At 43.8% G+C, this 20,093-nt stretch overlaps 1 protein-coding gene across 3 annotated transcripts in view; it reads right to left on the reverse strand.

The window, feature by feature from the left end:
• UXS1 (UDP-glucuronate decarboxylase 1) overlaps positions 1–20,093 on the reverse strand; it is a 97,185-nt gene that overhangs the window by 38,347 nt on the left and 38,745 nt on the right. For all 3 annotated transcript variants that reach the window (XM_086701459.1, XM_086701457.1, XM_086701460.1), the window contains one exon: positions 10,360–10,540. In XM_086701459.1, coding sequence (XP_086557585.1) covers positions 10,360–10,540 — 181 coding nt within the window. The remainder of the gene's footprint in view (positions 1–10,359; positions 10,541–20,093) is intronic.

Consider the following 20,093-nt stretch of genomic DNA (forward strand, 5'->3'; position numbering starts at 1 on the left):
GAGGACATCACCCTAAGTGAAATAATCCGGTCATGAAAAGTAGGATTCCACTTACATGAGGTACTTAGAGTCGTCAAACTCAGAGATGCAAGGTAGAACAGTGATTACCAGGAGGAGCGTTACTGTTCAGTGGGTCCAGAGTTGCAGTTTTGCAGGTGAAAAAGTTCTGGAGAGCTGTCCTAACATAACATGTTTAACACTACAGACTGGTACACTTGAAATCAATGGTTCATATGGTAAAAAACAAAGTAAGACACTGATGAGCCGTAAAAGCAGATGAAAAGAGTATTAGTGGAAAAAGGGTATAACTTACTAAAGCTGAAGTCAAAATGAATAGTTTTTTGTGTACATATGTGTTCTCTTCCCTTTCTCTACTCTGGGAATATAAGAGCTAAAAAATAAGGCTCATGAGCCACTGCCAGTCATTCAAGATTCTCAGTCAATCCTTGCTATGTATCTGTCACCCAGTGAAGCTTTCGAGTGAAAGATGCCTAGACCCCTGGCATCCAGGGGCAGACGTCTCAGGCAGGGAGACTCTGGACCTTTATAGACACAGATACTTTTATTTATTTTTATTTATTTATTTATTTTTTTTTTTAAATTTTTTTTTTTTTCAACGTTTATTTATTTTTGGGACAGAGAGAGACAGAGCATGAACGGGGGAGGGGCAGAGAGAGAGGGAGACACAGAATCGGAAACAGGCTCCAGGCTCTGAGCCATCAGCCCAGAGCCCGACGCGGGGCTCGAACTCACGGACCGCGAGATTGTGACCTGGCTGAAGTCGGACGCTTAACCGACTGCGCCACCCAGGCGCCCCTATTTTTTTTATTTTTAATCTCTGTCCCAAAAATAAATAAACGTTGAAAAAAAATTTAAAAAAAAAAAAATTTTTTTTTTTTAAACGTTTATTTATTTTTGGGACAGAGAGAGACAGAGCATGAACGGGGGAGGGGCAGAGAGAGAGAGGGAGACACAGAATCGGAAACAGGCTCCAGGATCTGAGCCATCAGCCCAGAGCCCGACGCGGGGCTCAAACTCACAGACCGCGAGATCGTGACCTGGCTGAAGTCGGACGCCTAACCAACTGTGCCACCCAGGCGCCCCAGACACAGATACTTTTAAAGCCACATTTGAAGACTACTAATTTAAAAGTAGAACCCACACTTTTGAAAGACCAATCTTTCTTTAAGAAAACACAAAACCTTTGAAAATGATTTATAGTCTGTCAATATGCAAGTTTGTTAAGAGTGTCCATCGAAATACGAGGAAAATCCTAGGATTGCTTTCTGACCCTCCCCCCCCCCAAGTTACTCGGAGTTGATAAATAGCTGAAAATAAGAAGCAAACAAAGATTTTACTGTGAGACCTGTAAGTTAACAAGACATGTCTCACAAAATGCCATCATTTTAAGGCAGTTTAGTCCTTTCCAGCTTACAGACAGGACCGGTAACAGCAGTCTGTTCATGCTCACCTGTTTCAAAGCTCAAGAACACAGGTGTATGTAGCTGACCACTAACTCCACATTCAGGTACAGCATTTCCAATTATTTTTTTATTTTTTAGTTTATTTATTTATTTTGAGAGAGAGGGGGAGAGAGAGTGCAAACATGAGCGGGGGAGGGCAGGGAAAGAGGAAGAGAGAGAGAATCCCAAGCACGCTCTGCTCTCTCAGTGTAAAGCCTGGCACAGGGCTTATTCCCATGAACCAGAACCAAAAATCATAACCAGAACCAAAAATCAAGAGTCGGGACACTTAACCAACTGAGCCGCCCAGAAGTCCTTGCATTTTCTCTTTATAAAACATCTCATCACACCCCACTGCCTCTCTCGGGGCAGAAGCAGGCCAGATCCACAATGCAGTAAATCTGGCCGAACCTTCAGAGCTGAGTGCCACCCCAAAGAGCCTACTCGCGCGTGCCTGGAACTGAGCTTGCGACCTCCGGATTTCTGCTCATGCAGGTGCAGCTGCCACATGCTCCCCAAAGACCGTGCAAATCGAGGGTACGGGTTGTGATCTCACAGAAGACATCACTCAGCACTGCTTTTACTCTTGAGGTGACAACCTATGCAGCGAAGAAAGGAAGGTCTCCAAAGCATCAAAGACCGTGGGAGAAAAGGGTGCCCTGAGAGCCCATCCCTTGTGAGTCTGACATCAAATAAAAGGTGCAAGCATTTCTAATCCGCTCCATCTCCTCTGCATATGCAGGATCCATACTTTCTCCTGCAAGGCTCAATTCAGATGTCAGTTTGTGTGGGGAGCCTTCTTGCGGGCCCTGGTCAGAGATCATCACTCTTACCACCGGCTGCCTGTGCCACTGGTTAATTACTGCGTTCTGCCTTGTCAAGTGCTTCCTACACATCCTGTTCACCAGATGAAAAGCTCACTGAGCACACGAAGCAATCCTTTTTCCTCCTTAGATCTCCACACAGCTTTGCTCTCTACAGCAGGGGGGCCACCCTTGTTACCTATGAGCACACATGAAGGAAGATTCCTGGGCAGACCTAATGCATCAGAATGGCTAGACAGGCCTAGGAATCTGCCACGGAAAATAAATTCCCCTACATGGCGCCTTGGCCGGGGCCAATTTGGGAACGGTGCTCACTAAAAGTTAGCTGAGTTAAGAGACGAGCCATAGACTGGGGCCTTTTCATCCAAAAGACTATTCCATCTGCTAGCTCAGCCTCAGTGCAGCCTCTGTTACGCCTTGGAAAGGCTAGTAAGTAAGGTATGCCCTATAAAAACTATGTCACGACGCCTAAGTAGCAACACTGATGCACTGAAGAAGAACCTGAAATCCTATGAAAATTATTTCCAACAGCCCCTCCTTCCCATGAGAACGTGTTCTGCCTATAGCATTAATGACAGTAACTCTGGTTCCGGTCCTAAAAAGGACCACATGATGGAGGCTGTTGACTAATTATCCGGGTAAGGAATTATGAAGAGGAGAGCAAGGGGGGACTTTAGAACACGCATAACATAAATAATTGGAATGAGAGGTGCTATGAAAGTACTAAGTAATATTAATAATAACAGAACAGTAAAGTTAACCCTCACATCCCAGAGGGGGAGAAAAGCCCTCAAAAAAATGTCAACTGCCTTATCAAAAAGTACACCAAAAATGAGCGTGGCATTCAAAAATCTAAGTTCAGGGGAGGGAGAGGAAGAAACAAGTAGAAAGGCATGCCCTCTCATTTGCTGGAGCTGTGCCTCTGGGCTTGACCACCACGTGACCGTCCTGCGACCCTGTCACGTTTTCCAGGGCCATGTGCTGTAATCATGGAGAGAGAAAGAGGAGCCTGAGAAATGAGCCCTAAAAGATTAGCTCAAATTAATGATCAAGGAAGGGAAACAGTAAAGCAAGCCAGTATTTTCCTTTTTCACAGAATTTCCTTAAATAGGTCCAAAACAGTATGCCTGCCAAAACACAGGACATTATTTTCATGCTGGGAAGAGGATGGGCCAGGGGAGGGTATGGCGGAGGCTCGTTCGGCCCCACCATGGATTCTGAAAATAATACTGCAACTACACGCACCACAAACGAACGTTTTATATGTTTTCAAGATGAATTTCACTGTGCCTGCAGTCCACGCAGATGATATATAAATATAGAAGGAATAAGGTGTAGAAACTGAATGACTCCAGAGAAACCCCAAATTGCTCAGGTTCCATGAAAAAAAAACGAGTGTGCTCTCCTACCAAAGGGGAAATCCACATAAAAGCCTACTGAATGTTTACATCTCCTGGTGATTTATTTATTATTTATTTATTTATTTTTTTGGCACAACTTCCCAGCATAGCCCAGTCCAACCGCCTCCCTGTGCCAGAGCCACACCTTACTTAACTGGTAAGGAGTTGCACCCTGCAGCTTTGGAAAAACTACAAAATAAAACAAAAGGTTGATTCTTGCTGTGAACTTGTGGGATTATTTAGCATACAGCAGAACCCCATCGTAAAGATACTTACTCCTTACACGTTTTCTTTCCCTGCAGTCCAGGCTGGAGCCCTGCCACAAATACTACACAAGGTGTCCCTCTCTGCAACATGGAACAACGCGAGGCCTAACCCTTGTCCCCCAACACCAGTATTTACGATGGAAAACAGGATTTAAGAAGATACATAACGTTTCGGTGTAAAGACCAAATTTCTCTTGGCACAAAGAACTCAAACAGTGGGATTTTGCCTTCATTTCATATCAAATAATATTGACTTAATACGAAGGGAAGACTGTGTATGCCAGAGGTCTGGCTCAGCCCCAGGACCCAAAGTTATGGTCAGTGCTGCTGCCTGTCAATTTCCTGCAGCTGGCAGCCACCCGCACCTCCCCTGGAATCTCCTCCAAGTGCCAGGGGGTCACTGTGAAAACACCATGGTGAGAAAGCACCTATGATGCCAGAGATTCACTGCAGGATTTCCCCATGGCTCCAAGCTGAACAAAGCGGGGGATCTCGGATCTGCAGCCTCTACATTTTATGTTTACATTTGCAACAAACACTGAAAGAGAGAAAAAATTTTCTAAATTATAATTCAACAAAAATATTCTAATCAGAACAGCACTCCTCAAACACCTACGTCAACATGGACCCAGTGTCCTTGGCAAACACAGTTTCCATCACCTTTCTTGAACAATTCTGGGGGATCTGGGTGTGACAGTCCAGCCTCTCCTCCTGTCTTCCCTGTCTTGGTACCCACCTCTCCTGGCCCTGCACAGGATCTCCACACCTGGGTACAAGGTGGGTAATAGGGCTCCACGCACTGGTTCCCTCACCTGCACATGAGGATAATAAATGCCTACCTCACCCATATGTTGAAAGAATGAAATCTGTTAATTATACACAGTGATTAGAATAGTGTCTGGAACACAGTGAGTATTCATTAAGTGTTTGCAATTGTTATTTTCTGCTTTCATTGTTCTGGACCTCTTACTCACAGGTACTGCATGTTCTAGGACCGGGCTTCCCATGACGCAATGGACGTCTCTGTCGTTTTCTGTCCTCTACAGAAATGTTGGTTTCAAGGTTGCTGCTTGTACAGATGGCGGACAAGTAAACTGGAACAGCTTTTGCGAGGGGCCCAGGCTATATACATCAGGAGCCTGGACATGAGTCTAAGACAATGACAACAGTGACTTCGATGTGTATACGGGGCGGCTTTCTCAAGCAAGGTTCATAATGGCCCCATACTTGCAAACTTGCAGACACCCGAGACAACACCAATAAAACTATGTGAAATTCGCATGATGGGGAAGTGCTAATAAAATAACCTCCTGAACACACAGCTTAGTCCAGCCTGCCGCACACATGCTTAGAACGCTTACATTAGCCCACAGCTGGGCAAAGCCTACTTTGTAAAGAGCGTTGAATATTTCCTGTACCTTGTCAAATACCGTACTGAAAGCAAAAGCAGAGAGTGGTTGTCAGTGTACCAGTTGCTGACTCTCGTTATCAGTGGCTGACTAGGAGCTGTGGCCACTGCCACTGCCCGGCATCACAAGAGGACAGGACTGCATGTCCTCAGCCTGGGAAAAGATCCAGATTAAAACTCTGAAGCATGGTTTCCACTGGATGTGTACTGTTGACCACACCATCGTAGAGATGGAAAATCATTAAGTCGACCATCATTAAATCGGGGACCGTCTATACCTCCATCCTCCTTCAGCAGTGTCTGCTCCATTCTGAAAACCCTCCGGGGGTCAGTGCTCGGTTTCCTATGTGTCTTTAATCCTTGCCTGAACGGTCACAACGTTCTTTCTCTAGACATCCTCCCTTCTCACTGAGCCCACCCGTGGCCAACATCCGCCCAGCAGGCCTCCAGGCTGGAACAAGGGGGCTGTCCCAACGCTGCACCTCATTTTCACCATCTCCATGGCCTGGCATCTCCCTCGCAAAACCCAAACACAACCTGCTACCCACCAACTCTCGCTTCTCCGAAACTTCCCCATGTCCTAAATAGATGGCTGGAAGAAGAATTAACTTTGCTCCTTCCAGAGCTCAATACAGATTCACCTTCTGCAACTTAAATGGTAACATCTGGTAAAATCCAGAGTTCTTTTAAAGCAATATAAAACCAGATCAAGTTATTTCAGTGAGTATTACAATTCCTTCCAAAGAAGCTCTATCTCTTCTCTACAGTGCAGCCCAGACAATGCAGAGGCCTCTAACATAACCCCTGTGACAACAGCACCTCTGGTCTAAGTCAGTTTACGGTTAATGACCACATAGCGGTCCCCAGATTCCGCGGTACCCCATTCCCAGCCCTGACGTGCACACCCCGCGTGTGTAGCAATCACTTTCTTCCTTCCCAATTCCACCACCACAATCTGAGTCCAGATGACAGTTACTTTCCCACAACAGTTACATGGCTAATGCCCCGGCTTCTGAAACATAATGGTTATACTTTGAAAATAACAAGAGGAGGAAAGCTGTGCCGAAGGGAAACTAATGAAGCTCCGCTAGGACACTGCCAAATTAAGTGACACCCCTGTGTGACACCCATTATAGTCCAAAATTTTGCCAGCTCCAGAGAAACAAACCAAAACAAATCCCATGTAATACTTTTGGAAGCTGAAGAGCGTTACTGCTATGGTGTAAATTTCAGATCAACTGGAATTTCTTTTATTAGGAAAAAGGTATGAAAAAATAGTTACGTATTAAATGCTGGGTGTACATACTTTGTAATACACTCTACCGTGCAAAGGAGGAGAATAATTTATGACATCAACAGGACATATTAACTCGTTCATCACTGCTAAAGGAACAGCGTACATTGGGGCACCTGGGTGGCTCAGTCAGTTAAGCATCCAACTCTTGGTTTTGGCTCAGGTCACGATTTCATGATCTCTCTTGGTTTCCTGAGTTCAAGCCCCCAATCAGGCTCTGCGTTGCCAGCTTGGGATTCTCTCCCTCACTTTCTGCCCCTCTCTCACTAGTGCTATCTCTGTCTCTCTCAAAATAAATAAATAAATTAAAAAAAAAAAACCAACATCTGCATACATACTACACCAATGGTAACACCACTTCAGGTGAGTACAGGCTGTGAAATTCAATCTGAGGAAAATCTAAAGAGAAGTCTAAGTGAACTATAGCAGGGACTAGAAGCACGAGGCAATGATGGGGCACTCAAGGGTCCCCTAATTTATGCCCTCCTTTGTGTGAATGCAACACCGAGGAAAGGAGGCAAATCAAACTAAGTTCATCCGGTTAAATTCATGCTGTATCTGATTTAAGGCGGGGAAGGATTATTCCCTCTGAAACACACAACCGCACCCACACGCAGGATTGAACAGTGCCCATCTTCCCATAAGGGGCTTGGATTCAGGTGGGCACTGTGGGGGTAGAAGCAGTGAGATGGGGTGATCGGGGCAGGGGTGGGCAGACTGTCACGGGCATGGAAGACTCACACTAAAGCTGGAGAAAGTGAAACACGGGCTTGGACTACGGAGGTGGAGAAACGTCTTCTGTTCTGCCACACTGGTGCCACTCCCACTGCCAGCAAAGGACAGAAAATGTCAACCCTTCTCGTGAGCCCACGTCGTGAGTTCACGTGTGTGTTCTCCACACAGAGTCTACTTCCAGAAGAAGTGGCCTCGAATAGTTTTGGTGTCAAAGCCCAGAGGCAAAGCAAGTAATTTACTTACCAACATACCATTTTTACTAAGTTTTGGTTTCTCCGTAGTACTCAAATTATGTAATCCGTAGTTACATTTCACAAATGTTTACTCGCATGTGCAAAAAGGGAAAAGTAATAATAATAATAATAATAGCAGCTACTATTTGGGGAGCACTTACTGTGGGCCAGACCTTGTGCCAAGCCCTGTGGTTTTCTACTGATGCCCTAACAGGCTTAGAGGCTACAAAAATATCCATTTATCATCTACTGGGTCTGCAGGTCAGAAGCCAGGCACTGCGTGGCTCAGCTGGTTCTCTGCTCTGCCCTCACAGGCTGAAATCAGGGTATCAGCAGGGAGGGCTGCATTCCTGCCATCAGAGGGTGATTCAAGGTGTTGGCAAAACTCAGTTCCACGAGGCTGCAGCACTGAGGGCCTCATCTCCCTGATGGCTGTCGACTGGGAGCTCCCAGAGACTGCCCGTGGGCCCTGGCTCACAACGGCCGCTTTCGAAGCCAGAAGCGGTGGGTCAAGTCCTCCTCATACCTCGAATCTTCCGGATTTCTCTACTGCCTGTCTCTCTGAGGCATCCTTCTACCAGATCTCCCCAGCTGGCTTCTCCACCTGCTGCTGCTGCTTTTAAGAACTCGTGTGATTATGTGGGTCCACCCACATAATCCCAGGTAATCTCACTATCTTACAGCCAGCTGATTCATGGCCTCAATGCCAAGAGCAGGGCCTTTCACTGCAGCGTGTTGACTCCTGCACTTGGCAATTCTGCCTATCACATGCATGACCTCAGTTAACCCTCAGAGCACACCCATGATCAAGTCCAGGGGGAAAGTCAGCCAATTTATCTGTTACCTAAATCATCTGGTTCGCTTTACAAATTATAGCCTAACCCCCAAATAATCCCAGATAGATTAAATAATTAAATGCTTAAAAAGAAACAAAAATATCACACAAACCAAAAACGCCATGGCTAAATATTTCTCTATTCTTGGGACTCTTATAAGCATAAAATAAATAGAATAGCAAAGAGGAAAATAAACAGATGAGCCTAGAATTACAAAAATTAAAGGCAAAAGCCAGATTTGGGAAGAAGGGCAGGTGTTAAGTATATACCAGATGATTAACATCCCTATTATGAACTCACATAATAAACAAACATTTTTTAAAAAAGCAAAATAAACTGTTTAGATTTCTTTTCTGAATTAACATGTTAGAAAATCTAACTTTTTTTTCTTCTGTCACCAGGAAGTCGTGGGTTTTCTACCAAATTAGCAAACCATCTTGTTAGCAGTTTTGGAAGCTAATGCTGAACGTCACTCATGCGTTAGTGACACAGACCCCAACAAACAATGAAGGAAACGGATCAGCATTTGGCGTAATTCATATTTGAACACTTGATTAAGGAAATACAGTTCAGACAAAGACAGTTATAAGGAAATCCTGGAGAACTTTAAGGGCAGGAGTGAATAAAGCACGGTGTCCGCATACAATGATACTGCACAGCAATTACACTGGCTCTCCAAGATACTTTGCATTATGCAGACACGGGAAAATGTCCCCGACATGGTAATACTGAAAAGTAGAACACTACACTACCTGCAGGAGGAGGAGGAGGGGCGGGTGACGAATGAGCTTTGGAGCCTGAAGCCCAAGGCTGAATTCTGGCTCTACCACTAATAGCCCTATGGCTTTGGGCAGGCCACGACCCGGTTCTGGTTTTCCATAAATAATCAAAACGGGATGACACCATTTACCTCTCAGGGCTCCGGTCAGATTTAAATGAGAATTAACAGCAGGTCTGCTGATCCTAGGAGGCCTGCTAGCCAAGCACCTGCTGGAGGTTCTCTTCAGTACACCTCAGACAATCTCGAGAAATGTCTACCGGAGGCCCCCCATATCAGCCTCCTGTGGCCGTTGTTGTAACTGAAGTACCATGCACCAGGTGAACCGAAACACCAGAAATTTCTTTTCCCACAGATCTAGAAAACAAGGTGTTGGCAAGGCCACACTTCCCCCAAAGGTTCTAGGAGAGAATCCCTCCTTGCCTTTGAGGTGGTCCTCAGCCTGGGGCTGCATGGCTCCAATCTCTGCCTTGGTCTTCATGGACCTGCTCTTCTCCCCATGCGACTGTGTCTTGTCCATTCTGTCTCCTATAAAGGCACTTGCCATTTTCCAATGGCACTTCCACACGTATATTTCCATATGGCCCACCCGGGTAATCCAGGCTGAGCTCATCTTGACTGAGATCCTTAACTTGATTATGTCACCAAACATCTTTCCCCGACATAAGACCACACTCACAGGTTCCAGGGGTTAAGCCATATGTTTGGGGGGATCCATCCGGCCCACTGCCCCGCAAAGTTTGTGGAGTGGCAAAGTCAGATGTGGAATTTCACTACTAGTGCCACATTCCACACCAGGCGGCGCCCCGCATTAAGCTACAAGTACTGTCACACGAGTGACAGCCACCGGACCTGCCATGCAGTGGGGAGGACTGTGCACTACACAAGCCCTCCTTGAAAGGGCCGCTATACCCAAAGCCAGGGGTGCTCGGAACAGCGAAGTCAAATATCCACGCTGCCGTAACTGTTCTCTCATCGCGGAAACTAGGATAGTGCCTTGTACCTGGTGAGACTACTTCAGAAAGAAGGCAGAGCCCAAACTCACTGTGGCCAGGCCGGTTGGCTGCTCTGGGGAGCAGCCCCACCACACTCACCGCGCTGTCGACGTGCGCTTTCGCTCACCTTCGATGTAGAGTGGCTCCACCACGTCGTGGTTAATCAGCTCGAAGTTCTCGTGGCCGATCCAGTGCTCCACATTCCTCTTCCTGCCAGTGAAGAAGTTGTCCACCACAGTCACCTCGTGGCCATCCATCATGAGCTTGTCCGTGAGGTGGGAGCCCACGAACCCCGCTCCTCCGGTTATCTGCACCAGGACGGGGTGCCCAAGGTCCCCAGAGAAAGCACAAGAGGACACGGTGACAACCAGCTTCAAGGGGATATGCCTTTGGTGCAGCCACAACTTAAAACTTGGGAGGAGAGCAAGGAAGGAGGACACTAATGGTTTCAGGGCAGCGTCCTCTCTCTTCCTCCAGAACAAGTCGTCATACTACTGTCGATTTCTAAGCAGCCTAAAAACTTAAGCTACCACCCAGTAAATACCAGTACAGAAAAGCAGCTACAAGTTTCCAAATGTCCCCTCTGACAGAGAATTTCACATTAAAAGGTTCTTATTTTATGCTGATGGGACACTGAACATCACTTGTGTAATTCTAACACTCCTGCAGAGTTTCAGAATGTTTTAAAAGTGATTAGAACATGCAGAGATTTGGTGAGCTACCAAATGATATGTTTTTTTTTTTTTTTAAATGTTTATTTATTTTGAGAGAGAGAGTGAGGAGAGGGGCACAGAGAGAGGGAGGGAGAGAGAGAATCCCAAGCAGGGTCTGCACTGTCAGCACAGAGCCCAACACGGGGCTTGATTTCACGAACCATGAGATCATGACCTGAGCTAAAATCAAGAGTTATCAGATGCTTAACTGACTGAGCCACCCAGGCACCTCTGTGGCTTTTAAACTGGAGACAAAAAACTCATTAAAAAAAAACTATGATCTTCCCAACTGCTTATGAGAACAAATGAATAAGCAATAGCTACTGTCTTCAGACCTAAACCCTAAGTGATTGAGGTCCACTGTTTGGTCAATGTCTGAGCGGGAGCACAAACACTGCGTGGGGTCCACCAACGGGCCTACAGGGACACGATGCAGCTGTGGGGGGCAGGGGGCCAGCAATGCCATCCTGCCAAAACCGGAAGAGGCAATTGCGATTGAAAAACACAGCTTGAGGTCATAGATACTTTATTCAAATTCAATGGTGTAAGTGGATGAGCCAGATAGAGCATGTACTGTATTTTGAGGAAAGAGTAGAAAGAACAAGCTCAGAAAGCAGACTCGTGAAGTCAAACTATCTTCTCTGCCCTGTTCTGTTCTCCGCCCTGCCTTCTCTGTTCCCAACTGAAAGAATTAACAGAAGGAAAAAACCCACCAATTCTCTCACTGAAAAAAGCACAAAAGCCCCCAGGCCTATGGTTTTAAACCATTTAGTTTGCAACAAAGCCCTCTGTGATCAGACACGTAATTCCAATGTTGACCACGGGTGAGGGCAAAGCTGCCTGGGGTGAAGAAGGTAGATTTGGGAGACGGTGCAGGGGAGAAATGCCAGCCACCAGCACCAACCAGACATTTACACTTGCTCTGACGAAAATCACAGACACAGCTGACCCTTGAACAACTAGGGTGTGAAGTGCACGGGTCCACTTGTACACAGATTTGTTTGATAAATACAGTACAGTACTATGAGTGTATTTTCCTTATGATGTTCTTAATAACATTCTGTTTTCCCTAGTTTAAGAACAAAATACATAATACACATAACACGCAGGATAAGTGTTAATCGACTGTTTATGTTATGGAAAGGCGTCCAGTCAACAGCAAGCAAAAGGAGTCAAAAGTCACGTGGATTTTCGACAGCCTGTGGGGGTGTCGGGGGTGGATGGTCGGCCCCTCTCGGCCCTGAGTTGCTCAAGGGTCAGCTGTATGATGGTTGAGAATGTGGATGGTTGAAAAATCCTGATGCTGAATAGCTTTCAATCAGTTGCATTAATTAAAAAAAAAAAAAAATTATGTTTATTTACTTTTGAGAGAGAGAGACAGAGAGACAGAGCACAAGCAGGGGAGGGGCAGAGAGAGAGGGAGACACAGAATCCGAAACAGGCTCCAGGCTCTGAGCTGTCAGCACAGAGCCCAATGTGGGACTCAAACCCATGGACTGCAAGATCTTGACCTGAGCCGAAGTTGGACATTTCACTGACTGAGCCACCCAGCCGCCCCACAGCTGCATTCATTCTTAATGGAGAGCACCACTTCCTAAATCCTTTCTGCTTCTGAGGTAAGAAACAAACACCCAGAGGAACTGAATTTCTGACCAAGGTCCCCAGGTCATCAGTAATGACAGAATAAGCCCAGCCTTCCTAATTTCATATTCTCTCCACTACCTGTAGATTTGTCTGGTTCATGTTTTATCTTCAGCTCCCCTGTATTTCACCTGTATACCTGAACAATGATTTGAAAAGAGAATTTTGGGGAAAGATAACTAAATTCCAAATCTCACTCACTATATGTGCTTAACTCAGGGGATGAAAATCCATTTTATTTTGCCTTCATTTCATTGCATTTTCCCAAGCTTCCCACTTAAGTTCATAAATCAGAAAAATTACATCTTTTTAAAAAGAAATTTAACCTCTTTTAATGTAACTCTATATCCATACACAAATGTTTCTTAAACTAAGACGTTCTGTACCATGCTAACTTTACCTCCGCACCTAAAATGACCTAGCGACGACTCAGCTAAGCAGAAATGTGCTGTACTAAATTATACACAATTGCCTCCAACATTTTACTAGTTTTAGTGGTGACATAAAATTGCTGGAAGCACCTTAGCCCTCCTTAAAATGCATTTGAACTGTTTTTTCTTGAAGAATTCCTTTCTATAGAAAATACTTAAAGATTTATGTAACATAGCTGGCTCTCCCTAATCAATTTCAGTCCATTAGGCAAGCATTTCAAACAGAAACAAGACTGGCAGAGGCCCATCACTTACAAGCTTCCTCAGGAAAACTAACTACCAAACCCGGGCCTACCCTCCCAATAACTAGGAGGTAACATCGAAGAAGACAGTAGGAAGAAAGGACAGGAGACCTCTTATGCTGAAATTGACTGTGCTCCACGCAGCTTTGCAGGGCTCTGCAGTTAGCTCATCTCCACTGCTTGTACTTCTGCTCTGGTGGGAGCTCACAGGCAGTGAAAAGTGGTCCTGTTCAAGGGAGGCATTCAAACTCATGCTGCTCAGTAAGTCAGCAAGAAGAATGCCTTTCTGAACAAACCTCTTCTCTGTGCTAAGGCTTCAACCATCACTGAAAAGGCTTTGGGTTTTAGCAACAACATGGCACCAGATGACTCTGAAATGTGGCTTAACCTATGAGCCAGCAGATGAGTGAAGAACACTCAGTCCATTTATTGTGGCTACATGTAAAGTGGCTCTCGGCATCAGCAGGGAGATCATCTCACGTGGAAATAATAATAACCCTTGCAAGGCTGTGCAGGGTTCATATACTAGTGTATGGTAATAAACATTCTGATCGCTCTGACATGTGGTAGCAGAGAGATCAGAAAAATTAACTCTTCTCTGCTGCTGAAGACATGGATGTATTTCTCAAGTCATGCTTAAATGCCTACACGTTTTTGATACGATAGAAATAACCCAAAAAGATGGGTGTACAAGTATAATAGACTTTAGAGTCTGCTCAGGGTGAGATTTATGTAAACCATCTAAAAAGGCACGAGGTCTTCTATAACTTCCAGAAGAGAAAGGCGATTATGTGGTATAAGTAGTTTAACAATGATTTAGGAGTATTACTTGGCTGTTTGGGACAAGTAGTCCTACAGCCTAAACAACGGGTAAAAGAACAGAAAAGCTTGTGCACCAACCACTTATATCTCAAGGTCACAGATAAAGCATTTCCTACAGAATGGCACTGTGAGGTGCTCCACAGACCTGTCACTCAGCAAAACCCTAACTGGGGAGGATCAATTCAAAAACCTAACCAGTTAAAAGTCTTTGGAAATTGTCCTAAGGGTATACATACAGCAGATGAAGAAACGCTTATTCAAGAAAATCTACAAAAATTCAGTAAGAACAGTGAGAATCTGTGACACTTGAGCCATGGACCACTCCCTCCTTCCACCCTACAAGCCCAGAGTTCAGAGTGGGTGAGTGTTAGGTGTGGCCAAAACAACGGAGCTGGCAGTCAAAGGATCATGGTATCTCACCTGGAAGGGCAGGGCTCAGGCCTTTCTGATTCCCTCCAGCTGTGAGCTGCACAGGCTAAATTCCTAAGGTGTGAGCCAAGTGGTTAAGACCTTCCTCCTCCAGCTCCCACTCACAGGGCAGAAGCTCTACCTACCCCAGGCAGGGCAGGCGGTGAACGCATGAATAATGGGACCATGGTCACCCTTGCCCAAGCTCAGTCAAGGAGTGGATTCCATGTCCAGAGAGGCCAGGCGAGAAGACCAGGGGTACTGCTCCTGCCTGCCCCCTGCTTGTAAGCAAGAATGTCACTCCCTCTTCCAGTTCCACAGCAGTGACTCAGAGATTTTTCCCCTGGGGACAGAGGCAGTCACTAAAAACACAGAGCTCCAAAGCTCCCACAGAGGTATAAACCAAGTTTGAAAGACAACGTGGGGAAGTTCAAGCATAAAGGTGATCTCAAGCATAATGAATGGAGATTTGAAGTGGTAAGCAACAGAAAGGAGCCTGGTAGCTCTCTGGGAACAACAAGCTTGAGCACAGGCTGGCCAGTTTAGTACAGAGAACCAGGGAAAGACACACCTAAGAGCCCTCCTGGGCTTAACAATCGGCCTAAAAATCTACCTCTGCAAAGGGGCCAGAATTTAACTGGATCCGACTGAGGAAAGATTTATAACACAAAGCACTGATTAAAGCATAGTTTGCTCAACTAGAGATTACTGGAGCCTAAAAGTTGGTGTGGATACCACACAAGGCAGACAGCTTAACAGAGAAATCAAGCTAAAAGATGGTCACCAAGAGCCCTGCTAGAACCACTGCCATCCCAGGGTGACTGTGTCCATCCCCAAGCCTGCAGCCTCTGAGCAGTGACCGTCAGAGCTTCACCCTCCAGGGAACGCACATCACTGAAAGAGACCAGCCAAGATACTCAACAGATAAACAAACAGGCAAAAATGAAACAAGGCTTAGGGAAAGGGGAGAACAGTATCCAGAGTTGCTACAATATACTACCTAAATTACCCAGGTTTCTATAGAAAATGTTGAGACTGGCAAAGAAACAGGAATGTGTGACCCGGACACAGGGAACACCACCAGGCCCATCCGTGCGCGGGCCCAGCTACCACATTTACCAGAGTCTTCAAATCAGCCATTATAAATAAGTTCACAGAATGGGAGGAAACCATGCTTTAAGAAGTAAAGAAAGACTAAAAAGGGAAAAATTATAAAATAGAAACAAATGGAAATTTTGGGGTTGACAAATATAGGAAAATTCACTAGAGAGATTCAACAACTGACTGGATCTGGCAGAAGAAAGAATCAGCAAACCTGAAGACACATCAAGAGAGTTTATGCAACCTGAAGGGCAGAGAGAAAAACGAAAGGAAAGTGAATAGCCTCATCCCAGTCTGAGACGCCAATAAACTCACCAACAGGCATGTAAGGGGAGCACCAGAAAGGAAGAAAGAGAGGAACCGAAAAATTATTTGAAGAAATAATGGCTGAAAAGTTCTCCAATCCCATGAAACACATGAATCTATACATTCAAGAAGCTGAACAAACTCCAAGTAGGATAAATGCAAATATGAAGCATGAATCCATATCACACTAAAAACGCTGAAAATCAGAGACAAAGATAAAGTTTTGGAAGCAGTTGTACTGGGTTAAAATACTGTCCTACAAAAGTTATATCCTTCTTGGAATCTCAGCACAGGACCTTATTTGGAAGTTGGGTGATCGCAGGTGTCATCAGTTTGAGATAAAGTCATACTGGAGTAGAGTAAACCTTGAATCCAGTATGAGACACACAGGGAGAGCACCATGTGATGATGGAGGCCAAGACTGGGGAGATGTATCTACAAATCAAGGAATCAAGGACGGCAGCAACATCAGAAGCTAAGAGAATGGCATAAAACAGATTTCCTCCTAGAAACTTCTGAGATAGCACGGCCCTGCCAATACCCTCACATTAGAATTCTAGCTTCCACTACTGGGAGAGATTCAATTTTGCTTGTTTTAAGCTACTGAGCTTGTAACTGTGACAGCAGCCTTTGGAAAGTAAACAGGAGACAAAGGAAAGGACTCAAGTACAAGGAAACCCCCAACATGATTAACAGCTGACTCTCCATCACAAATAATAGAGGAAGCAGTAGGGTCACCAACATATTCAATGTGCAGAGAGAAAACTGCCCGCCAAGAATTTTATGTACTACTAAAACTTCTAAAAATAAAAATAAATAAATAAACAAAAAATGAGAGTATTCATTGCTAGCAGCCCTGCCATTCAAGAAATACTAAAGGATGTTCTTCAGGCTGAAAGCAAATGATCCCAGAGAGCATTTCCCACAGAGGAAACAAAAGGGGGAAGGAACAAATAATTAGTAATTATAAAAGACAATGTAATTGCACTTTTTCCATTCTACTCTTAATTGATTTAAAGACTAAATTGTACAGCACAACAATGTGAATGTACTTAAAGCCACAGAACTATATACTTAAAATGGCTAAAATGTGGGGCACCTTGGGTGGCTCAGTAGGTTAAGCAGCTGACTCTATGATTTCAACTTGGGTCATGATCGCAGGCCCATGGGATCAAGCCCTGCAACAGGCTCTGTTCCAGTTGTGGAGCCTGCTTAAGATTCTCTCTCTCCCTCTCTCTGTGCCCCACCCCCCACTTGCAAGCATGCTTTGTCTCTCAAAAAAAAAAATGGTGAAAATGAAAAAACGTGTTATGTATATTTTACCACCACCACAGCAAAACAACTGTAAAAAATAATAACGTGAATTACTGTATTACTTGCCCTGTAAAATATAGAAATCTATCTGACAACAGAATGAAGAGGGTAGGTGGGAGCCAAGTTGTATTGCAGTAAGGCAATGACACCAAAAGTTTACTCAAACCCACAGGAACAAATGAAGGAAACCAGACAAGGTAATTAAAAGGTTAATGTAACAAATTCTGCAAATGTCTCTTTACTCTCCTTCATTCACTCAGCTTATTTAAAAGATATAAAACTATATAAATATAAAATAATTATAACAATGTATTATGGGGTTTGTAACATGAACTGAAGTAATAAATAAAATGGATAGAAATAATATCACAAGGAGGGGTAAAGGTAGTAAACTACGTAGGAGTGGCAGGTCGACATCTCACTGGATCTGAAGTCTACATCTCAGGGTAAATCTGAAGTAGAGTATCATAAGTTAAGATGTACACGGTAAGCACTAGAGTAAGTAGTAACAATGAATTTTTAAAATACATAAAAAATAATTAAAGAAATTCAAATTACACATAAGAAAACATTTACTTAATACAAAAGAAAAGAATGGAAAATGAGAGAAACAAAGATATGAGGCATACAAGAAAACAAAGGAAAATGTGTTGTAACTCCAACCATGTCAGTAATAACATTAAGTGTGAATGGATTCAGCAAACACCCAAAAGGCAGAGATTGTCAAATGGGAGAAAAACAAAACAAAACAGGATCCAACTATATGAAGTCTTAAGGTAATACACTGAAGACCCAAAGATACAATGTGCTGAATGTAAAAAGATACAAAACACAGCATCAAAAAATAATAAGAAAGTTGGAGTGGCTTTGATGGTATCAGACAAAATAAACTTCAAAACAAAAAATGTTAAGAGATACAGAGGGGCATTCTATAATGATAAAATCCATCAAGTGAATGTAATAATTATAAACACTTATGTACCTAACAACAAAGACTCAGAATATACAAAGCAAAAGTTGAAAGAATTAAAGGAAGAAATAGAGATTTTAACAACTCCCAATAATAAACAGAACTACACAGAAGATTAGCAAGGAAATAAAAAGACTTGCAAAACACTGAAAACCTGCTAGACCTAGACCTAACAGATATCTTTATCCGTAGAACACTCAACAACAACAGTCCTTTTAAGAGTATATGAGGGACGCTGGGCTGGCTCAGTGGGCAAAGCATGTAACTCTTGATCTCTGGATTGTGAGTTTGAGCCCCGACACTGGGTGTAGAGATTACTTAAAATCTTAAAAAGAAAAAAGAGTACATGAAATATTCTCCAGGACAGACCATATTTTAGGCCATAACACAAGCCTCAATAAATTTAAAAGGCAAGGATTTGAATCATACAAAGTAAGTTCTCTGACTCTAATGGAGTGAAATTAGATCTCAAAAACAAAGAAATCTGAGAAATGCACAAGTACACAGAATTTAAACAGCACACTCCTAGATAACTAATGGATCAAAGAATAAGTTACAAGGAAAATTAGAAAGTATTTTGAAATCGGTGAAACAAAGAAACAGCACTTAGGGTAGTCAGCTAAAGCAATGAAATTTCTAAAGAGATACAAACAACCACAACTAACTCAAGAAAAAATGGAAAATCTGAACAGGTCTATAGAAAGAGATTGAATTAAAAATGTTAAAAAAAAAAAAAAAAATAACAACAAAAAAGCCCAGATAACTTCTGTGGTGAAATTCACCAAACACTTCAATGAGAATTAATACCAAATATTCACAAAAGCATCTCAAAAAACAGAAGAGGAGGGAACATTTCTCTACCTATCCTATGAGGTCAGTATTACCCTAGTACCAAAACCAGCTAAAGACATCATAAAAAAAGGAAAATTACAGACCAAAATGTGTTACAAATACAGGCATAAAAATCCTCAACAAAATGCTAGCAAATGAAATCTACCAATATATAAAAAGGATCATACAGGGGCACCTGGGTTGCTTAGTCAGTTAAGTGACCGACTTCAGCTCAGGTCATGATCTCATCATTCGTGAGCTCGAGCCCCGCATCGGGCTCTTGTGCTGACAGCTTGGAGCCTGGAGCCTGCTGCGGATTCTGTGTTTCCCTCTCTCTCTGCCCCTTCCCAACTCATGCTCTGTCTCTCTCAGTCTCTCAAAAATAATAAATAGATATTAAACATTAAAAAAAAAAAAAGGATCAATACTCTGGTTTCTCTTCAGATCGAATAAAAAAAAAAGGATCAGGGGCGCCTGGGTGGCGCAGTCGGTTAAGCGTCCGACTTCAGCCAGGTCACGATCTCGCGGTCCGTGAGTTCGAGCCCCGCGTCAGGCTCTGGGCTGATGACCCAGAGCCTGGAGCCTGTTTCCGATTCTGTGTCTCCCTCTCTCTCTGCCCCTCCCCCGTTCATGCTCTGTCTCTCTCTGTCCCAAAAATAAATAAACGTTGAAAAAAAAAATTAAAAAAAAAAAAAAAAGGATCATACATTAACCAATTGAGATTTATCCCAGATATGCAAGATCAATTGCAAAATGAACAAACTAGGGGCAGAAGGGAATCTGGTCAACTTGATAAAAGACATCTATGACAAGCCCTCAGCTAACACCATATTTAATGGTGAAAGACAAAACTTTCCCCTAAGATGAGGAATAAGACAAGGATGTCTGCTCTTCCCACTTCTGTTCAACACTGTATTAAGGATTCTGGCCAAGACAATTAGGCAAGGAAGTGAAACAAAAAGTATTCATACTGATAAAGCAGAAGTTAAACCACCTATAACTGCAGACGGTAGGATCTTATACAATATATTGAAAAGTCCTCAGGAACCTGAAACTATTAGAATCCAATGATTTCAGCAATT

The sequence above is a fragment of the Puma concolor genome, chromosome A3 (assembly GCF_028749965.1).
Source record: "Puma concolor isolate L17-30 chromosome A3, mPumCon1.1.hap2, whole genome shotgun sequence".
Classification (NCBI taxonomy): Eukaryota; Metazoa; Chordata; class Mammalia; order Carnivora; family Felidae; genus Puma; species Puma concolor.